General features: G+C 41.7%; 3 protein-coding genes across 10 annotated transcripts in view; 2 read left to right on the forward strand and 1 right to left on the reverse strand.

Annotated features, from left to right (window-relative positions):
- Positions 1-6,231, forward strand: part of LOC106585296 (probable E3 ubiquitin-protein ligase HECTD4) — a 61,456-nt gene extending 55,225 nt beyond the window's left edge. For all 7 annotated transcript variants that reach the window (XM_014171366.2, XM_014171370.2, XM_014171368.2 and 4 more), the window contains exons 71-75: positions 166-387; positions 713-879; positions 1,078-1,273; positions 2,570-2,792; positions 3,823-6,231. In XM_014171366.2, coding sequence (XP_014026841.2) covers positions 166-387; positions 713-879; positions 1,078-1,273; positions 2,570-2,792; positions 3,823-3,959 — 945 coding nt within the window. In that variant the 3' untranslated portion in view covers positions 3,960-6,231. The remainder of the gene's footprint in view (positions 1-165; positions 388-712; positions 880-1,077; positions 1,274-2,569; positions 2,793-3,822) is intronic.
- Positions 6,232-10,176: 3,945 nt separating this feature from the next.
- LOC106585298 (L-serine dehydratase/L-threonine deaminase) lies at positions 10,177-14,311 on the reverse strand. The gene is made up of 7 exons (XM_014171375.2): positions 14,225-14,311; positions 13,372-13,538; positions 12,946-12,985; positions 12,547-12,778; positions 11,600-11,827; positions 11,355-11,479; positions 10,177-11,237 (listed from the first exon to the last, which is right to left on the reverse strand). The coding sequence occupies exons 2-7, from the start codon at positions 13,528-13,530 to the stop codon at positions 11,038-11,040; spliced, it is 984 nt and encodes a 327-aa protein (XP_014026850.1). The 5' UTR covers positions 13,531-13,538; positions 14,225-14,311; the 3' UTR covers positions 10,177-11,037.
- A 4,328-nt stretch (positions 14,312-18,639) lies between these two features.
- Positions 18,640-19,234, forward strand: part of LOC106585320 (tetratricopeptide repeat protein 28) — a 442,041-nt gene continuing 441,446 nt past the window's right edge. The window contains exons 1-2 of one of the 2 annotated variants that reach the window (XM_045706963.1): positions 18,640-18,758; positions 18,863-18,955. In XM_045706963.1, the coding sequence (XP_045562919.1) occupies positions 18,926-18,955 (30 nt within the window). In that variant the 5' untranslated portion in view covers positions 18,640-18,758; positions 18,863-18,925. Of the gene's footprint in view, positions 18,956-19,234 lie in introns of both variants that reach the window. The other variant, XM_045706964.1, reaches the window with a different exon arrangement.

Genomic DNA, 19,234 nt, shown 5'->3' on the forward strand with positions numbered 1-19,234 from the left:
GTGTACATTTGTATTAATCCTGCTCTCCACAGTATATACTAGGAGTATGAACCATGCCTAGATTGCAAACCAGTTGAGCACTGCATGGGCAATGATCACTGCGTTACTGATAGGCTAGAAGGGTCTAACTTGATTGTGGTGCTTTTGTGCCGTTTTGTTCCAAAGGGGAAGTATATTCTGACGCCCTGTCCGATCAGCTATGCGGAGGAGCAGCTGCTGCACTTCTTTGGCCAGCTGTTGGGCATCGCCATCCGGGCAGACGTGCCCCTGCCCCTGGACCTGCTGGGCTCCTTCTGGAAGGGCCTGGTGGGTGAGCCCCTGGACCCAGAGCAGGACCTGCAGGAGGCCGATCTGCTCACATACAACTACGTCAAGAAGATTGAGAGTGTAAGAGACAGTCATATAGACAGTCATATGGGCAGTGTCATTGATACGTGTAATGTAGTGACTCCTCTTTCTGGAAAAAGGATGGGTGATTTTGAAAGCTCTGACCAGAAACAACTAATCAGAACTGGTGAAGCAGGTTTTCCATGGTTCAGCAAGTAGCTAGCCTATTGACCAATCCCTTTCTACTGTAACTCTATAGTGTCCCTACGGTCACTGCTTTCTACAGTTCACATCCAGACTAGTTTCTCCATTCCACTGTCCCCCCATGTCCCCAAGGTCAGTGTTCCATTGACCTCTACACAACCCTTGCCCTCTGCCCCCCCAGGTGAGTGAGGAGGACGATCTGGAGGCCCTGTGTGCAGAGATCTCGTCCCAGCACCACTCAGGAGAAAGCCCCGACTCCCCCAGCCGGCCCTGCTGCACCTTCACCTACATCACCATGACCGGAGAGGAGGTGGAGCTGTGCCAAGGGGGACACAACCTCAGTGTCAGGTACCGGGACATTCTACCTCTGTGGCCAGGGGACTTGTTCAGTTCATATGGGTCTCTGTTGATGTACTGTGATTCCCTTTACCCATCAGTTCTTCTCTAAAAATAATTTAGCTCAGTTAGTCTAGAGTACTGACTTTGACAGAATGTGTTATCTCTGTTTAACCCCTCTATCCCTCTACACTGTGTGTGTGTGTGTAGCTGGGAGAATAAGGATGTGTATGCGCGGGCATTGCGGGGCCTGCGTCTGCAGGAGCTTCAGAATGTGGAGTGTATGACAGCGGTGCGAGCGGGCCTGGGCTCCATCATCCCCCTGCAGCTCCTCACCATGCTCAGCCCCCTGGAGGTGGAGCTACGAACCTGTGGCCTGCCCTACATCAACCTGGAGTTCCTCAAGGTAGCTGATGCATACACCTGCCACCTCAAACCTACTGTACACACCCCCTTCTGAAACCCTAGGACACTCCAATCAACACTCCACTATCCCCTTCCTTATCCACCAGTAAGAAGTAATAGTCACAGCCAGGGCTCTAAAGTGCGACTAATTTGGTTGCGTATGCGATAAAATATTTTGCTGTGCGACCTGTATTTTAGGACGCCAGTGCGACTTACAGAAAGTCCCCCAAAAATTCAATGCCAACAATATTTGTCTCCCATGGCTGCTTGCTTCCAGTTCCCGGGCCACACACCCAAGCCCCACCCCATGGCAGTCAAGCAGGCAGCACAGTTACTCCGTACTGTTTGTTTTCTCAACATGTTGTCAATTCATGCAATCAATATATACTTCAAAAACTAGAATGATGCTGCTTTCCACGTTGCTTCTAAATATGAATCCACATGTTTTCTCTATCTCTGTTAGTCTAAGGAAGTTGGCATGTGCCTAAAATAATGCTAATCGCAAATGCTTATTGCTAACTAGCTTTTGGCTAGCTAAATGCCATTTAGGTAAATGTACTAGCTAGTGCAAAGCAAATGTTAGCTCTAAAACAGGTTGCTACCGGTGGTGGTGGTGTAGATCAGTGTGTTTGTGCAACGGCATGTTCTGAATCTGATAGATTATTCTAAAATGTTTGTCTAAATGCAAAATCTATTCAAATGTGTTTAGAGCCCCCTGGGAAACACTGACCAACACTTTGGTTCCTACCCTACCCTCCTATCAGGCTTTTTCATTTGTTGTCATGCCAAACAACACCAACCATAGAATTAGAATAAGCATTCTATTTCTATGATTTCAACACTTCACCCAAGTGTTTTGATCTGTATCGCAAATCAAATCGCAATATTTGGTTTAAAAAATCAGTTCAATTTTTTTGCCCATATCGTGCAGCGCTGGTAACTTTTACAAGTATATGCAAACTTTTGGTGGCACAGAAAGAAAGGAAAAGGGATGTTTTCCTCAGGAGATGTGCTTCGAAAGTCAGCAGGATTCATATAGGCCCGATGTCAGCTATATCTCAATCAACTAAAAAAATCGACTTTTCTGGTGCTCCTACATTTTGTGGTGCTCCTAACTTCTCTAAGTTAGGAGCACCAGTGCTACAATAATAAATAAAAAAAAATGTTATGGTCTCGGTATAGAGTAATGAGAAGAAATCACTATTTTTGGAGGGCAGTAATAGTGAATGTCTTTACCTAGGAGAGTCTAATCATTGTCCCTCTTTTGCCTGAACCTCTGTTATCTCTCCCTCCGTAGACCCACACCATGTACCAGGTGGGTCTGATGGAGACAGACCAGCACATTGAGTTCTTCTGGACAGCCCTGGAGATGTTCACCCAGGAGGAGCTCTGCAAGTTCATCAAGTTTGCCTGCAACCAGGAGCGCATCCCCTTTACCTGCCCCTGCAAGGACGGGGGCCCGGACACCGCCCACGTACCCCCCTACCCCATGAAGATCGCCCCTTCGGACGGGGCAGCAGGTAAGTGCCAGGAAAAGTCAGTGTGTGGTGTGTGTGTGTCATAGAGAGATACAAGTCAAAGTCACTCGTGTTGCCATCTGCTTGTTGTCTTCAAACCTTGGAATTATTGAACATTTTGTTTGCTATTTTTACCCTTCCTGGATTTATTATGTCTGGAAATTAGTAGGGGTTGTTCTATGGGGAGAAGATTCAGAGCGGTTTTCTTAACTAATTATCTCACACCTGTGCTGTGTGTATTAGGCCTACTGTATAGCCTTCAAGTAAGGGAACTGTTTATCGGCTTGTAGTTTCAGGCTTCAACTAAGATTTTTGGAACTGCTCAAAGGACTTTTTATCTCACATTTTGGACACTAGACTCCCAAAAACATTTTACACCCATGTCAGACTCCAATCACAGCAGTATGAACTGCACATTTAGATTAGAGCACATGTAGCTTCCATAGATTTGTGGTGGTCCTGAGGAATCCTGAGTAGCGCAGCAGTTTAAGGCACTGTATCGCAGTGCTAGAGGCATCACTACAGACCCGGGTTCCATCCCGGACTGTATCATAACCGGCTGTGATCGGGAGTCCCATAGGGCGGTGCACAATTGGCCTAGCGTCGTCCGGGTTAAGGGAGGGTTTGGCCGGGGTAGGCCGTCATTGTAAATAAGAATTTCTTCTTAACTGACTTGCTTAGTTAAGTAAAGGTTGAATAAAAAATGAAACATTAGAGGTAGGTGTCCCTATACAGTCTTCTGTTCTAGGCAATAACAATCAGACTACGGGCCATTATTGACATGGAGAACATGGGATTGATTGAAAATAACTTTCTAGACTGTACATAACACTCTCCACAGATTAATTTGAACATGTTAGAAGTGCACTTGAGATGTTTAATGTTTTAAAGGTTATATTATACATGTGACATTTCCACCTGCAAAATCCATGAAGAAATACAATTTAGGCCTAAAATATTACATGTTGCTCCTTTAATGTTTTAAGCTGCTTTTTCTTCCTACAGTATGTTTACCTATTTGTGTGGTTTCCAGGTTCGCCAGACTCTCGCTACATCCGGGTGGAGACCTGTATGTTTATGGTGAAGCTGCCCCAGTACAGCTCCCTGGATGTGATGCTGGAGAAGCTGCGCTATGCCGTCCACTACCGTGAAGACCCTCTCAGCGGCTAAAGGGACCTGATGGATGGAGTACACCACCTCCATATGATGCCGCTTCAACACCAACCCTACTATTTCTTACCCATACAGCCCCACCCTTTCACCACCCCATCCCCCGCCCACCTTTTACCTCCGCCCTCCTGGACCTTCAGCTGGGACTACCCACAGAACAGAAGGCCAACCTGTTTTACCAAGAAGATACTGAAGCGTTTCCTTTCTCTGCTTGTTTTATGTTTGGCTTTGTACCAGCGCTTCATTTCAATAACATTGTAATCAGGTTGAGCCTTTCAGGAGTGTGTTTTGACTCATGTTTTCAGACCTGATGTAGGGGAGTTCAGCCCCACTTGCCTTGACACTGATGTTGGTGTCTCTTCTGGTTGCACTGAGCTTTGGAGTGACATTGAGGTAACTCTTTGATCACTACACCAAGTGGGAGGGAGCTGTGACAGGGCACATACCATTTTTGTTTATTGGGGAAGTTAATCTCTTCCACCTTTTCTTTATTCTTCCTCTCTTCCCTCTCTTTCAGAGGTCCTTACAGTTCTCCTCCCACTCACTACCAGAGGGGACTATCTTTTTAAGGCATGCCTTTACCACAAGCAGCACCTCCTCAAAAAGGGTAGAGGAAGGCTGTGTGTGAAAAGGGAACCCCAAATATTCCTCTGGAAGCAAGAGTTGAGTGTTGTTTGAGATGGAGTTCATTTTAGATATTAAGTGGACTACTATGATGCTGCCTATTTATTACCAGTTCAGCTCTCTGCATTCAAAACCTTGACAAGCGCTGTATAGGACATTATATAGTTACTGCCTGTAAAGTTGGACTGCTAAAGGACAAAACTAGCTATCTGCCTATATTATACGGTGAATATATTTTATTCAAGTCTATTAAGAGGGTATATAAGTCATGTAAAAAGTCATTTTAATCTATTAAGTTGCAGTTTTGAGTTTAAACTATCCTAGTAGCTGTGGCAGAAGGGTAAGGTCACGTACACTGAAGCTGGACTACCAGACTAAAGCTCTACCTGGTTGCCAGATCTCCTCCTTTGTGAAATGAGAGAGAGATGTTCTCCTGAGCTGCTTGTGTGCTACTGCTACTGAATGTGGGCCGAATCCCCCTGCCCAACACACAATACACACACCAGGGTGTCGAATTCACTTTCATTTTGCCTTTTTATAGATTTCCTGTGACGAATGAGCAGGATTTCTGTTGTTTTTTTTTTGTTTTATTTTACCCATAACCAAAATGTTTAGCTGTGTAAAGAAAAAATGTAAATATACTTCTATGTTATATTTGATGGCAGTTTTTTTGAATTGCTGCATCACTTCACCAATGATTATTATTATTTTTTTTTTTCAGCACTATTCTTCCAGGGAAAAAATATTATTTCAAAATGAGCTAACTAGGATATTCTTTATTGGATATCCAGTTTGTTGGGTTTTTATTTTTTACAAATTTTGAAATTACCAGTAATATATCACCTTAATGTCTTGCAGGGCCGGATTACCGAACGGGCACGCAGCCCCCCCCAAAAAATGAAATAGCATATGATAGCAAAATGTGTAGAATTGCAGTAAATTTGCCTTAAAATTGGAAAATCTTATCTTAGACCCTTGGCAAAAAGTGCAGAATTGCAGGAAATTCGCTTTAACACTGCAAAAAAAACTCTTTGCCTCATGACAAAATGTGTAGAATATCATTATAAAACTGCACATTTTTCTCTGCACCATGGCTTAATGTGTTGAAATGCATTATGTTTTTGGGGACGTCGGTTCCCCGGGGCCCCAAATGCAGTAGTCCGGCCCTGATGTCTTGTAACTCAGATGGATTCTATCACTCATTCTCTTCTACTCCATGGTGAAACATGTTTTCTTGTGTGAGTAAAACAGCCATTTGACTTGGATGGGACCTGAAGAATACAACGACAGCTACCGCAAAATATTTGAGATGGATGTTTGGATTGCTTGCCAATTTAGTTTTGGTTTTGTTCTTTTAAAGGGTAAATCGCTGCTAACAAGGACGCTCTTTCTATTCCTACCTCTTTTGGAGGCGTAGAACAGACCATTACAAAGGACATTCATACAAAGAGGTGTTGAGATAAGAAAATGTGTTCTGTACATTTACTTGATATTTATTACAATTATTTATGGTTGCATTAAATTAACTTTTACTGTCTTACCTCAACACATCAAACATAACACAGATCTTTAAAATGGACTATACAGAGGTAAAGGATAAGATGGAGTTTGAGATTTCTGTGTCACAATAAAACATGTCTTGATGTAAGCATGTTTTGTTGACTTATTGCTCGTCAGGACACACACAGGAAAAATTCAACAAACATAAGACAGGCGCTGGATTACAACCCACAAGGAAAGAGAATATCCTGGCAAGAGGCAAAAGCCCTCGCACTGAAAAGGTTGAAGTGGAGAGCCATGGTGGACGCCACAACGCTCCCAAGGAGGTCAAAAGGTTTGATCATTTCTTCTATTTGAGTGTTTTTCCCCCAGCCACATTCACTGGCATTTAATCACAGTGTAAGTCCACTTAACCTGCCAGCCTTTGCTCAGATGTGTGTTTGCCAAAGAATAGCCTGTCAGATAAAATGTGATGCTTTTCTTCACACATCAACAAAACCTCAAGAGTTTACCGAAAGGGTTTTGAAAGATAAAGGAACTGGTTATCTTATGTCCCCACAGAGCATTGTGTGAAAGACTGGGTACTGACCATGAGAGATGAAGCTGGCTACTCTGCTTCCTTATTGCCATCCTTCTGCTGTGTGTTTTATCTAAGGGCCCTAGCTAGTCCCAACTCCAACACGTGTTACATCACCCCAGCCTGCTATATACAGTGCCTTGCGAAAGTATTCGCCCCCCCTTGAACTTTTCGACCTTTTGCCACATTTCAGGCTTCAAACATAAAGATATAAAACTGTAATTTTTTGTGAAGAATCAACAAAAGTGGGACACAATTATGAAGTGGAACGAAATTTATTGGATATTTCAAACTTTTTTAACAATTAAAAAACTGAAAAATTGGCCGTGCAAAATTATTCAGCCCCCTTAAGTTAATACTTTGTAGCGCCACCTTTTGCTGCGATTACAGCTGTAAGTCGCTTGGGGTATGTCTCTATCAGTTTTGCACATCGAGAGACTGACATTTTTGCCCATTCCTCCTTGCAAAACAGCTCGAGCTCAGTGAGGTTGGATGGAGAGCGTTTGTGAACAGCAGTTTTCAGTTCTTTCCACAGATTCTCGATTGGATTCAGGTCTGGACTTTGACTTGGCCATTCTAACACCTGGATATGTTTATTTGTGAACCATTCCATTGTAGATTTTGCTTTATGTTTTGGATCATTGTCTTGTTGGAAGACAAATCTCCGTTCCAGTCTCAGGTCTTTTGCAGACTCCATCAGGTTTTCTTCCAGAATGGTCCTGTATTTGGCTCCATCCATCTTCCCATCAATTTTAACCATCTTCCCTGCCCCTGCTGAAGAAAAGCAGGCCCAAACCATGATGCTGCCACCACCATGTTTGACAGTGGGGATGGTGTGTTCAGGGTGATGAGCTGTGTTGCTTTTACGCCAAACATAACGTTTTGCATTGTTGCCAAAAAGTTCGATTTTGGTTACATCTGACCAGAGCACCTTCTTCCACATGTTTGGTGTGTCTCCCAGGTGGCTAGTGGCAAACTTTAAACGACACTTTTTATGGATATCTTTAAGAAATGGCTTTCTTCTTGCCACTCTTCCATAAAGGCCAGATTTGTGCAGTATACGACTGATTGTTGTCCTATGGACAGAGTCTCCCACCTCCGCTGTAGATCACTGCAGTTCATCCAGAGTGATCATGGGCCTCTTGGCTGCATCTCTGATCAGTCTTCTCCTTGTATGAGCTGAAAGTTTAGAGGGACGGCCGGGTCTTCGTAGATTTGCAGTGGTCTGATACTCCTTCCATTTCAATATTATCGCTTGCACAGTGCTCCTTGGGATGTTTAAAGCTTGGGAAATCTTTTTGTATCCAAATCCGGCTTTAAACTTCTCCACAACAGTATCTCGGACCTGCCTGGTGTGTTCCTTGTTCTTCATGATGCTCTCTGCGCTTTAAACGGACCTCTGAGACTATCACAGAGCAGGTGCATTTATACGGAGACTTGATTACACACAGGTGGATTCTATTTATCATCATTAGTCATTTAGGTCAACATTGGATCATTCAGAGATCCTCACTGAACTTCTGGAGAGAGTTTTCTGCACTGAAAGTAAAGGGGCTGAATAATTTTGCACGCCCAATTTTTCAGTTTTTTATTTGTTAAAAAAGTTTGAAATATCCAATAAATTTCGTTCCACTTCATAATTGTGTCCCACTTGTTGTTGATTCTTCACAAAAAAATTGTTTTATATCTTTGTTTGAAGCCTGAAATGTGGCAAAAGGTCAAAGTTCAAGGGGGCCGAATACTTTCGCAAGGCACTGTAAACCAGACACCTTTTCAGAACAGCAAGTGCCAGGCCAGTTCCAGCTGGATCTGTGCCTGTCTGACAAGTGTCACCCCCACTCCACCCTTTGGTACGCTACACATTGTGCCCTGTTGCATGCTATATAAAGCCCAGACTGCGTGTATCTTGGGCTGCATGTTAGGAATTCTGAGAATGTTTTGTGCCAGGATTCTTAAGGTGGTTTGGGTCATTCGAAAGGGGGAAGGAAGCCTGTCGTCAGAGGGCCTCTTTCACAGCTGGCTGATCACCTCGACCCAGGGTCTGCTGCCTCCTTTTTAACGACCTGCCAGCCAATGAGGAAAGATAACTGGGTCACAGCCCTGGATGACCGGCCAATTGGATGAGGGAAGGGGGAAAGGTTTGACTTCCAGCGTATTCCGTCATCTCAGGCAGGGACACAGGATTAGAGGAGCAACAAGGTCCGTACTGACCTGGCCAAAGCACATTCTCACTAAGTGTAACCATCCAAACCTAACTGAACATTTGACATTGTGCAACATATGACAGCACAGGTGTTTGGAGCTTCCCAGTTCATCAGTAATGTCATAAATTAGTTATACAGGTTATCATTTTCAAATCATTTATAAGCTTTAGTTATGGCCCAAGGATGCTGTGTTTATCAGGCAGGAACACCTTTTGTGTTATATAACCAAGTTATATAAGTTGTATTGTAGATAGCAGAATAGTAGGACAGACCTTGTCACACTTATCACCTGAAATTATCACTTGTAAATGATATGGTCTGTCTGGAGAACAGGGCCGGCTTGAACCTTTTTGGGGCCCTAAGCGAGATTTGGTTGCAGGTGTTTTAAAGTTAATTTCCTGCAGTTCTACACATTTTGCCATGGGGTGGATATTTTGTTTTGCAATTTTATTACACATTTCATGCAATTCTACTGCAATTCTACACATTTTGCCATGTTAATGATATCTGAGTGAGAGTGACTATCAAAATCAATGGGGGCACCCTAGAGTTCAGGGTCCCCTGGCCGGTATTCAACTAAAATGATGTCCGATTTTGGGTGACTAAAGCATCCATAATGATGACAACACTAATGATTTTTTAAATGTTTCTGTGTACTGCAACATCAATATTATGGAAACCGTTTTTATATTTGACAAATAGCCTAAAGCTGTATGTATATTCAATGGGCAGACTACACTATTTCGATAAATTTAGCTTATCAAGGGCATCAGGAAAACTCTCCATTCAAGCTGGTCATTTATAAGGGTTTTATGACCCTGTAAATGTAGGGATCTTAGAGGAAAGCTGAACCAAATCCTGATTTGTCAAGATTATCAATAAGATAATATTGATTATCATAACTTTTAAGCTAGACTTGTCAAAATAGTTTTGCAGCGTAACATGCCTTCTTGCATGACAATTTTGTTATGTCATACCAGAACTGGTTGTGACCAGATATCACCAAATATCTCTTTTTAAGACTGAATGTAATTACACTGTAATTCAATTTCACCAGCCATGGTTATTAGCAAAATCAATCTGGCATGGTATGGTGTTATTTTGGTATAGCAACGATAACCGGTTTAAAAAGCCACTTGTCTTCACGGTGGTGGTCATGGATAGGTAAGTGATATGTCAAACCTTCAAATGCTGAGTGCTTCAATATATCATCTTTAGGATTGATCCCCTGACCTGCAGTGAACCATATGACTGGCCAATGAAATGCATCTAATTATAACCGATTATAAGAAAAGGTGTTACAGACAGAATATTCAGGAAAAAATAAATATAATTTATTTTTAAATATCACTCATACAGTACAAAAGAGGTAGAAGAAAATACAACCAAAGGTATATTTTGCATGAACATTAAACATGCTAAATACAAACAACAATACAACTTTACTTGGTTAACTTTAACCCAAGACGTGAATAATCTAGGTCCGGGGTATTCAACTCTTAACCTACAAGGTCTGGACTACTGCTGGCTTTCAGTTATACTGGATAATTCATTGCACCCACCTGGTGTCCCAGGTCTAAATCAATCCCTGATTAGAGGGGAATAATCATTTAAAAAAAGCAGTGGAACTGGCTTCGTGGTTCAGATGTGAGTTGGAGGGATCTAGGCACAGGAGGCTGCTGAGGGGAGGACGGCTCATAATAATGGCTGGAATGGAGTCAATGGAATGTTATCAATCACATGGAAACCATGTGTTTGATGTGTTCGATACCATTCCATTCATTCCGTTCCAGCCATTACTATGAAACCATCCTCCCCAATTAAGGTGCCACCAGCTGCCTGTGGATCTAGGTTATTCAATTCAAAGACTACTACTGCCAGAGTAGTATATTATCTGTATGCCTATCAATACGTATCTACCTTAGCATTAGGCTATTGATGAATCCATAGTCAGTTAATCCTTCAGTCAGTCAGCCCCTTTCAGGAGTTCAAGAGTAGGCCTATACTGCACACAGTCTGGAATGATTTGGCCCCATGAAGTTCATGACTCCTGTTCGGATGCCTTTATTGGTAGTGCCCAATGGAGTAGGGGAGCTACAACTGGAAGGATCGGGGGAATGGAGTGATGGAGAAAGGATAAGCAGGACGCAAACCCGTCTGTCTGTCTGTCTACCTAGCTAGATGACATGCCCAGCTGCTTCTTCAGTTTCTGGAGCTGTTTCATGCTGATGTTGTTGCCTCCACACACCACGATCACCACAGGTCCCAGGTCCTGCGCCAGCTTGCCCTCCTTCTGCAGTCTGGGGATGATGTCACAGTACACAGCTGCCAGGGCAGCACCACACGCAGGTTCCACCAGGACCTTCTCATCGTCTGGAGGAGGAGGAGGGAGAAAGAGGAATTTAGTGTCAGAGAGGCTTGTGGGCATGTCTAGATATAATAATCATATGACCCTCTACACAGCTGTAGCCTACGTTATGTTATACTCACCAACAAAGCGCTCGACAGCTTTGACAGCCTCCTGGTCTGTGACCAGCTCGGAGTAAACTGTGTGTTCACCAGCAAGTTTCAGGGTCTGTGCAGATACTCTTGTCAGGCCCAACGTGGTGGCAATGCTGTGGAGATAAAAATGACAGAATTGTTGTGCACAGGGATTGCCTTTTTGTGCTAAAATATGACTGTTTGGCTGTAATGTTTCAGTGACTCTGGTCTCTCAGTGTGAGGGTGACTCTTACCTTGTGATCTCAGGCAGAGTGATCAACTTCCCAGCCTTCATAGCAGCATTGAGACTGTGTGCCCCCACAGTCTCCATAGCTATGACTGGAACATCGTTCCAGCCGGCACGGCGCAGTCCTTCAACAACCCCGTTCATGAGGCCTCCACCGCCAACAGACAACACCATCGCACCAGGCTTCTCCTGCAGCTCGGACTCCAGCTCATTCACCAGAGACATATGGCCCTCCCTACACACACATTGAAAAAGTGAGTTTTCAGTTTTCATTCACAAAGCACGTCATGATGCATTGCAAAACAGTCCTTAGAATCTGCTTTGTATACAGCGTTCTATGTTGGCTGGAATGGAACACTAGCTATCTTTCAAACTGAGCGACGTTGTAAAATGTTCATGAAAAGACAGGCTGCAGGTTCCATTATAATGCTGCTGATAACAATGAAGTGTATTCAGCTGAGGTGTATAATTAGTGTTTGGCTATGAAATAAACCAGAAATATCTGTCTGCCAAAAAGGGTTCAGTAACCTTGTCGAATGAAATGATCTGAAATCCCTCCTCTTGCTAACACCAACACAACATAAGATATCCTGCACCATTCTGCCAATCATCCTATCATAGCACAGAGAATGATGTACACGTTTTACTCAGTAAAGCATGCTAACACTCAGGATACAATGCATCATAAATGTACATAACAAAATATACCTTAATGCAAAGTTTCATTTGGATTGGAATAGAGTGGAATGTTTCTTAACCCTTATCAGATTTCCTCATCATTTCATGGAAAACACTCTTACTATGACTAAGATTACACACACAGAGAATAGAGCAACACTGATGTTGCGGAAGTGTATTGAATATGGTATCTGTCACTCACCAGATGAAGTGTATTGAATATGGTATCTGTCACTCACCAGATGAAGTGTATTGAATATGGTATCTGTCACTCACCAGATGAGAGGGTCATCAAAGGGAGAGATGAAGATCCATCCAGGGTTGTTGGCCACAAGCTGTTGTCCATATTCAATGCTCTCATTCAGCGCCTTGCCATGAATCACCACATTGGCGCCCTCGTCCCTCAGCCTCTCCACTGTTGGTTTGGGGGTGACACTGGGCACGACGATGGTGGCAGGTACCCCAAGCTTACGGGCAGAGTAGGCAGCCGCCATACCAGCATTTCCTCCTGTGATGGCGCAATGACATCGGCCACTTTAGGAAAATGGATACTATACAGAGAGTGCTTGTCTAAAAGAGCCCATAAGCTTATGGAATTCTGAGATGTTACGCTTCTTGTATTGTGATAAAACATTTTATGGTGATTTCAAGGTAAGGCTGTGATCGGTTGCTCACCTGAACAGCAGACGAATCTCTCACAGCCTCGCTTGGCCCACTGAAAGACAACAATGAGCACATGACATGACTCACAGTTCTGTTCCCCTTTACGCGAAGAGCTCAAGGACCGCACATTAAAAATTCTACCCCCCCCCCCCCGCATTGCCATGACAACCCGGTGTTCAGACTTGGACTGACCTCAAACTGGTCTGGACTGGTCCTACTGGGAACATGCTATATATACATATATATATATATATATATATACACACAATCCCCCTCACCATCCACACCCCCAACCCACTACTGATTTGCTGCGTACTAGCACAACCTATTATGTAACACCATCACCCAGTCTTATCACAAGCACACCCTCCCTCCACCCACATCCTTTCCCTCTCCTAACTCATGAGCCTAAGCTGTAGATATGGGTGATTCACTCACTGTCTTGCAAAGGTGTCCAATGCCCCTGATTTTAAAGGATCCTGTGGGCTGGGATGAGTCAAGCTTCAGATAGACAGAGGTGCCTGCCACTTTGGTTAGGGCAAGGCTCTCCCTCAGTGGGGTGGCCACGTGAAGAGCTCTCTCCTGTGGGTTCTTCATTTCTCTAGCTGAGGACAGACAAGTTGAGGAATTCATCTCTGTTCCAAGTGTGAACAATGAATATGTACACACAATTAAGTCAATACATTTCAATAATTGTATACCTTATTAAAAACAATGGATAACCCCCCAAAAAAAAAAAATAATATATAACTGTGGAGGAAGAGCTTAACATCAATAAACTAAGTTTGTGCACTTAGTGTTTATTCCCAATGATCAGCAGTGGATACAAGCATTAGAGGAAGAGCCCCATATCAATGAACATCACCCTCATTACAGGTTGAGTTCAATATCACTATATTGTATCACTATATTATATCACTATATTATATCACTATATTAGCACTACAGAAAGAAGATGAACATAAACTTATATACAAGCAAGCAAGGGAGTAGGCTACCAATCTATCTAAGACATAATACAAACTTAGGGATGAATACTGAAAAACAACTTGTGGTAAATGTGTCTTATAACAACAAGACAGGTGCTTATAATAGCATAATTAATTACATTACTATTTCTTACTACAAATTAATTCTGGATTATCATCATCTTCTTTCAATGCACTTACAATGTATAAAATCACTGACCCTATAAACAGCCAATATGAATCATTCAAACAAGCACATCTGTTTCAGGCTTTAAGACCAAGACAATCAAAGCAAGTATCATTTTCAAAACGTTTTACTTTACCTTAGTAGACTTCTGTTTTAGAGTAAAATGCTAACTTCTCAAAAGTCAGGTACAGTGGGACACTAGACAGTTCCAGTACAGTTTTCCCTGATGAGAACTAGTAGGTGGATTTATACCTACAGTAGAGGGCTAGGCAGCAGCTACCTCCCTCTGCAACCAATCACCATTAGGCACTCCTCCGCTGTCACAACACCCCGAATTCCTTTAGACTAGACAGGTGGGGATGTAAGACCTTATGCCACCGAATAAGGAATTTTACCCCCTTTTCCTCTAATAAGTAGGCCTAAGTATAAGACAAAATAATATATTGTATATTTCTGTGAAATGGATTGATTTAAGATACCAAGGTGATGTGGTCAATTTCATTAACTAATATTGATCACCTTGACCTCAAAATATCAGCAAAATAGGTCTTTCTTATAATGAAACAGATATATCTTTGGAAATGAATTTATTTTGTAACTGTCCTGCATATTAAGATACATTATATTTAGAGTTGCTGGGCCTATAGGAACTGTATCAACTCTTAAATGGGCACCTGAACTTACATCATGCCAGGCCTACAGTATTTAATAGATCAAACAGATACAAATTTGCTAATGCTGAAATTATGATGCTCAGAATTTGTATAATGGAAACAACGTTATACTCGACTTCTTTCCACTCCCTATAGTAGGAGAATACCCAATACAAAATGAAATCTTTTATTCACAAATGCATGGTTGTGTCTCTTGCTTTTATGTCCCTTGCTTTAGTTTTATTGACATTTTACGCACGTTATTGACTACTCCGCTAAAAATTTAATCATGGGGTCAAAATGTTGGTCAGTCAGTCAGTCTATAGATACATGTTGCATGCAGACAATTTTTACACGGTGTCCTTTGCTCTGGCTTGTTGCAGGGGTCCACACTATCGGCATTGCCAAAAGAGTCGCAACTATTTTGACTCTGCACCACACCACCAAAAGCGGCGGGTTCGACTGTGACATATCCACGAGTGGAATCTGCTCAGCGGCAGCAAATGTCATGTTGACAACTCAAACCTGCCTGATCCGACTCTAAGCCGGATCCGACAGGTTTAAATCGTCGTCAACATGACATTTGCTGCCGCAAGGATATGCATTATAACAAGTATATTCACAGACATTTTTGCTGACAGTAAATGAATTAATGATCCGTATGAACCGTAATATCGCTGTCTGGATGGACAACTCACAGTAAAATAGACTATATATCATGCTCTTAAGAAATGCATTGCTGGACACTATTTAACTAATTGCAAACACATAGCACCAACATATTTTAGACCAAGCATTATCTTTAAAGTTATGCATGGACATCTAAATACAAACATTGAAATAAAGTTATTCTATTCTATCAAATAACATCTGAAAATTGTCCTAAGGGTGAAATTACAGCCCTTCTACGCTAGGCTATTCAACGATTACGCACATTAATGTAGTCTTCTACAATGCCTTTCCTGTCTCAGCATAAAATGTATGAGTCTCTGTCGCTGAACTAGAAAAAAATAAACATGTTGTTGGAAACGTGATCAATGTCTAAAATCACAACTCGTTATGTGCAGTTCGAAGTAGGTAAACGCCACACACTTAACGTTCGTCTGGAGAGGTTCATGGTCAGAGGACAAAATATAAACAATCACTGCCAACTGATGGGCATTCAGTCAAATACTGTCCCCTATGGTGAGGACATTTGATAAAACAATAAGGCTGTGTAAAAGTTGCTGACTGATTGTATATTATAGGCTACACTTGTAATGACACCAATAGACCTAAAACAAAATCTGATCTACAATGTATCTCTTTGTGATCTCTCCATGGTTGTGTAGCGCGCGCAATTCCCAACGGTGTCACGCATCATATAGGCTGTTGGTTTCAATATAGGAAAGTCCAGAAGCATACAGATCGCAAACTGTTCCATTAACAATTCATGAAAATACATGTTCAATCTGATTTCTGTCTACTTTAAAGTGATTATGTGTAATTTATGACTGCATATGTGCAGCCTAAATGTCTGAACTCAGTGAGCTGAGTAGCCTAGATATCTGAACGCTGTGAACTAAACTGGTCAGAGTCATAATCTGAATCTAAACTAGAATGTTTACTTAATGTTTTTCTCAAGTGTTACATCAAGAGATTATTAGGACAGAGTGCCGATTTAGATAATGGAGCGTTACCTGGAGCGCGCGCAAATTGCGGTCGCACAGACTGCGTTGTCTGCGTTATCGTGGAATTTGTAACATTTCTAGAGGTTAGACACCCATTACATTTTGGTGGCATGCTGAGCCTTAAACCCTTTGAATTAGGCTATGTGGAGGTATATCTTTATTCAAAGCCATTTTAAGTTAGGGCTATTTTATAAATGTTTAGGACTATCATATAGCCCAATTCTAGCTTTATCTTGAAGTTGTATCAGTGCAGTTAACACACAGGATAACACATTGGAGAGAGTCCGGGCTCAGGACAGAGACATCTACAACAGGTCTACACGTATTTTGGCAGCGTCCTCTGGTGGCCAGTGTACTTTATCCACTGGAGATTAAATAACGGAGTGCTGAGACCGTATTGATGGAACCTAATTTAAATTTATTATGGGCATACTACTTAGGCCCACGTGTGTTGAATAAACTCAACATACCCAAATAAACATTATTCTTCAAAACTATGCCCAAAAGCCAATAGGATATGCATGCGTAAATATAGACAACTTCAATTGTGGATAGTGGACAACAATATTACATATAAATGTATGCACTCACTACTGTAAGTCGTTTTGCTAAACTACTAAAATGCAACATAAAATATGATATAGGATAGTATACAAAGGGAAAAATGCCTATGGACTATTTCCCATGAGGAGCACAATTTCGAGTGGCAGGCTAATTACATTCAAAGGTCAATTCTAGGCTCCTTAGGTTCCTGCAACATAGGTCAGTAGGCTATAGGGCAGGGGTGGGCAATCATTTTGTCTCGAGGGCCACATCGGGATTGAACATTTCAGCCGTGGGCCGCACAGATTTTTGTCCGGAATGATTTGTTTGTCAAAATCAATTTGCAGCCCAGAAAAAGGGAACTTATTTGAAAACTTTTAGGTCCATTATAATTTCTACATACTTTGTATATAGTTGTAGACGTTCAAGAGTGACCTGGGCTCGGTTTCCGTGCCCTGGAGTGTTTTTTTTACCCCAAAATAATACCCCTCCACCCCTGCTATAGGCTAGCTATGCCTATATGCATGGCAATTCCTCAATATAATGCTGTCAAAAAACTCTTCAGGGAATAGCAGAAAGTACCGAACTGTCCTGCATGCATGGGGACATTGAACAATTCAACACATATTCAGTACGTATTGAGAAGCGTCACTGGCCATGGAAAAACAATTCTATCCCTCGAAGAGCATTTCCACTGAGGGTAGGCCAATCAAAGGAAAGCAGTAACATTCCACAGAGTATTCAAGACTCTTTATATATTCAAGATCAACGTGGTTTGGATTAGAATAAATACCACACATTAAACAAACACAAACACAGGTGTAGGGAATGAAGACATGGTAGGCAAACTTCCCACTTTAAAGTAATGTTCACAAATTGTTCTGAGAACATTAAGACAACTTTCTATAATTTAAAAAAAAACTTTAGTAACGTTCAGAGAACGTTAGAATAATGTTATTTAAAAACATACATTCTGTTCTCAACATAAACAAAACTCTGTCTATCCTCTATCTTGTTAATTGGCTTGCCTAGTTATATAAAGGTTATATATATATATATATATATATATATTTTTTTTTAAGTGTGTTCTTAAAGAGTGCTTGTTGGGGTCTGTTTGAATAGACTAAAATTAACGCTTTGTATGAGTAAAAAAATAAAAACATGGAACACTAGCCCCATCCTGGTGGCGCAGTTGTATAATTCTAGGGATAGAAAACAGAAGATCAAAGGTACGAATCTCACTGATACTATGCCACAATAAAAAAGGAATGTGTTTGCATGATTAATGCCTAAGCAAATTAATTTCCATGTGTTCTATCTGTGCTTGGATTTCAAAACAGTTAAACTAAGCTAGCAGTGTTATTAAGTCTTATTGAAACATGTTCTGTGAACGTTATTTAATTAATTTCCATTCACAGAACTTTAATAAAACCTCCCAAGAAAAACTTTGAGGGAACCATAGTAAAACATTCTCAGAATCTCCCTGCAACCTAAAAAATTTACATTCCCAGAACAGGCAAAATTTTAAATAAAAAGGTTACGTTTTACTGGTCAGGAAATGTATGGCTCTGTTCCCAGAACAAATGGGAAACCAAATACTGACGTTCCTACAACTTCTAAGGAACCAAATGTGCTAGCTGGGCTGGCTGCCTATTCAATAAAACTGGCTCAATATACGTCTGCTCCACTGAAATCAGCTATGGCAACAGGGGATAAGGCGAGAAAAAAAGGAACAAGAATTTGACAACATGGCGCACTTTCCTTGAGAAAAGTTTCTCTAGAACGCAAACAAACCACGTTTAAGGTGACATTTTTACAGTTTCTCGACTATCTGACTAAAATCGACAGACTTTGGAAAGAATTGAAGACTTGTTGGTGGTAAAAAAACTAACTTTGCATTACATTTAGTGGCGTTTATCATGGGATGAGAGAAGCCCGTTGCAGAAGCCAAGTAACCTACATACACACAGGATGGAGAAGCAAGCAACTTTAAAGGAAAAGGTAAACAAATGGAGCACAAAACTGCTGTAAAGTGATATGACTTAACAAATATATAGCCCTACCATACTAGTTAATTTTGTTAGTGAGTCGTTTTCAAATAACAATCACATTCACTTTTGCTCTGTCGACTGGATATGGTCACTGCAAGAACGTCATAAACTCTATCGATTTTCCAGTCATGCTTAGCTATTAGGCTACAGATGAAGCGAGTCGACAGTCAGCTTTTAAACAAAAAGATGCCGGGTCAACACTAACGATGGTATCGAACAACATCCTGAA

This window comes from Salmo salar, chromosome ssa24 (genome assembly GCF_905237065.1).
Source record: "Salmo salar chromosome ssa24, Ssal_v3.1, whole genome shotgun sequence".
NCBI lineage: Eukaryota > Metazoa > Chordata > Actinopteri > Salmoniformes > Salmonidae > Salmo > Salmo salar.

Coding starts and splice junctions, on each gene's coding strand:
- LOC106585298 (XM_014171375.2), bottom strand. CDS start 13,530: ATGAAGAACCCACAGGAGAGAGCTCTTCACGTGGCCACCCCACTGAGG. Junction 12,779..12,945: donor GAGATTCGTCTGCTGTTCAG/GTGAGCAACCGA, acceptor GCGCCATCACAG/GAGGAAATGCTGGTATGGCG. Junction 11,238..11,354: donor AGCTGTCGAGCGCTTTGTTG/GTGAGTATAACA, acceptor CTCCTCCTCCAG/ACGATGAGAAGGTCCTGGTG.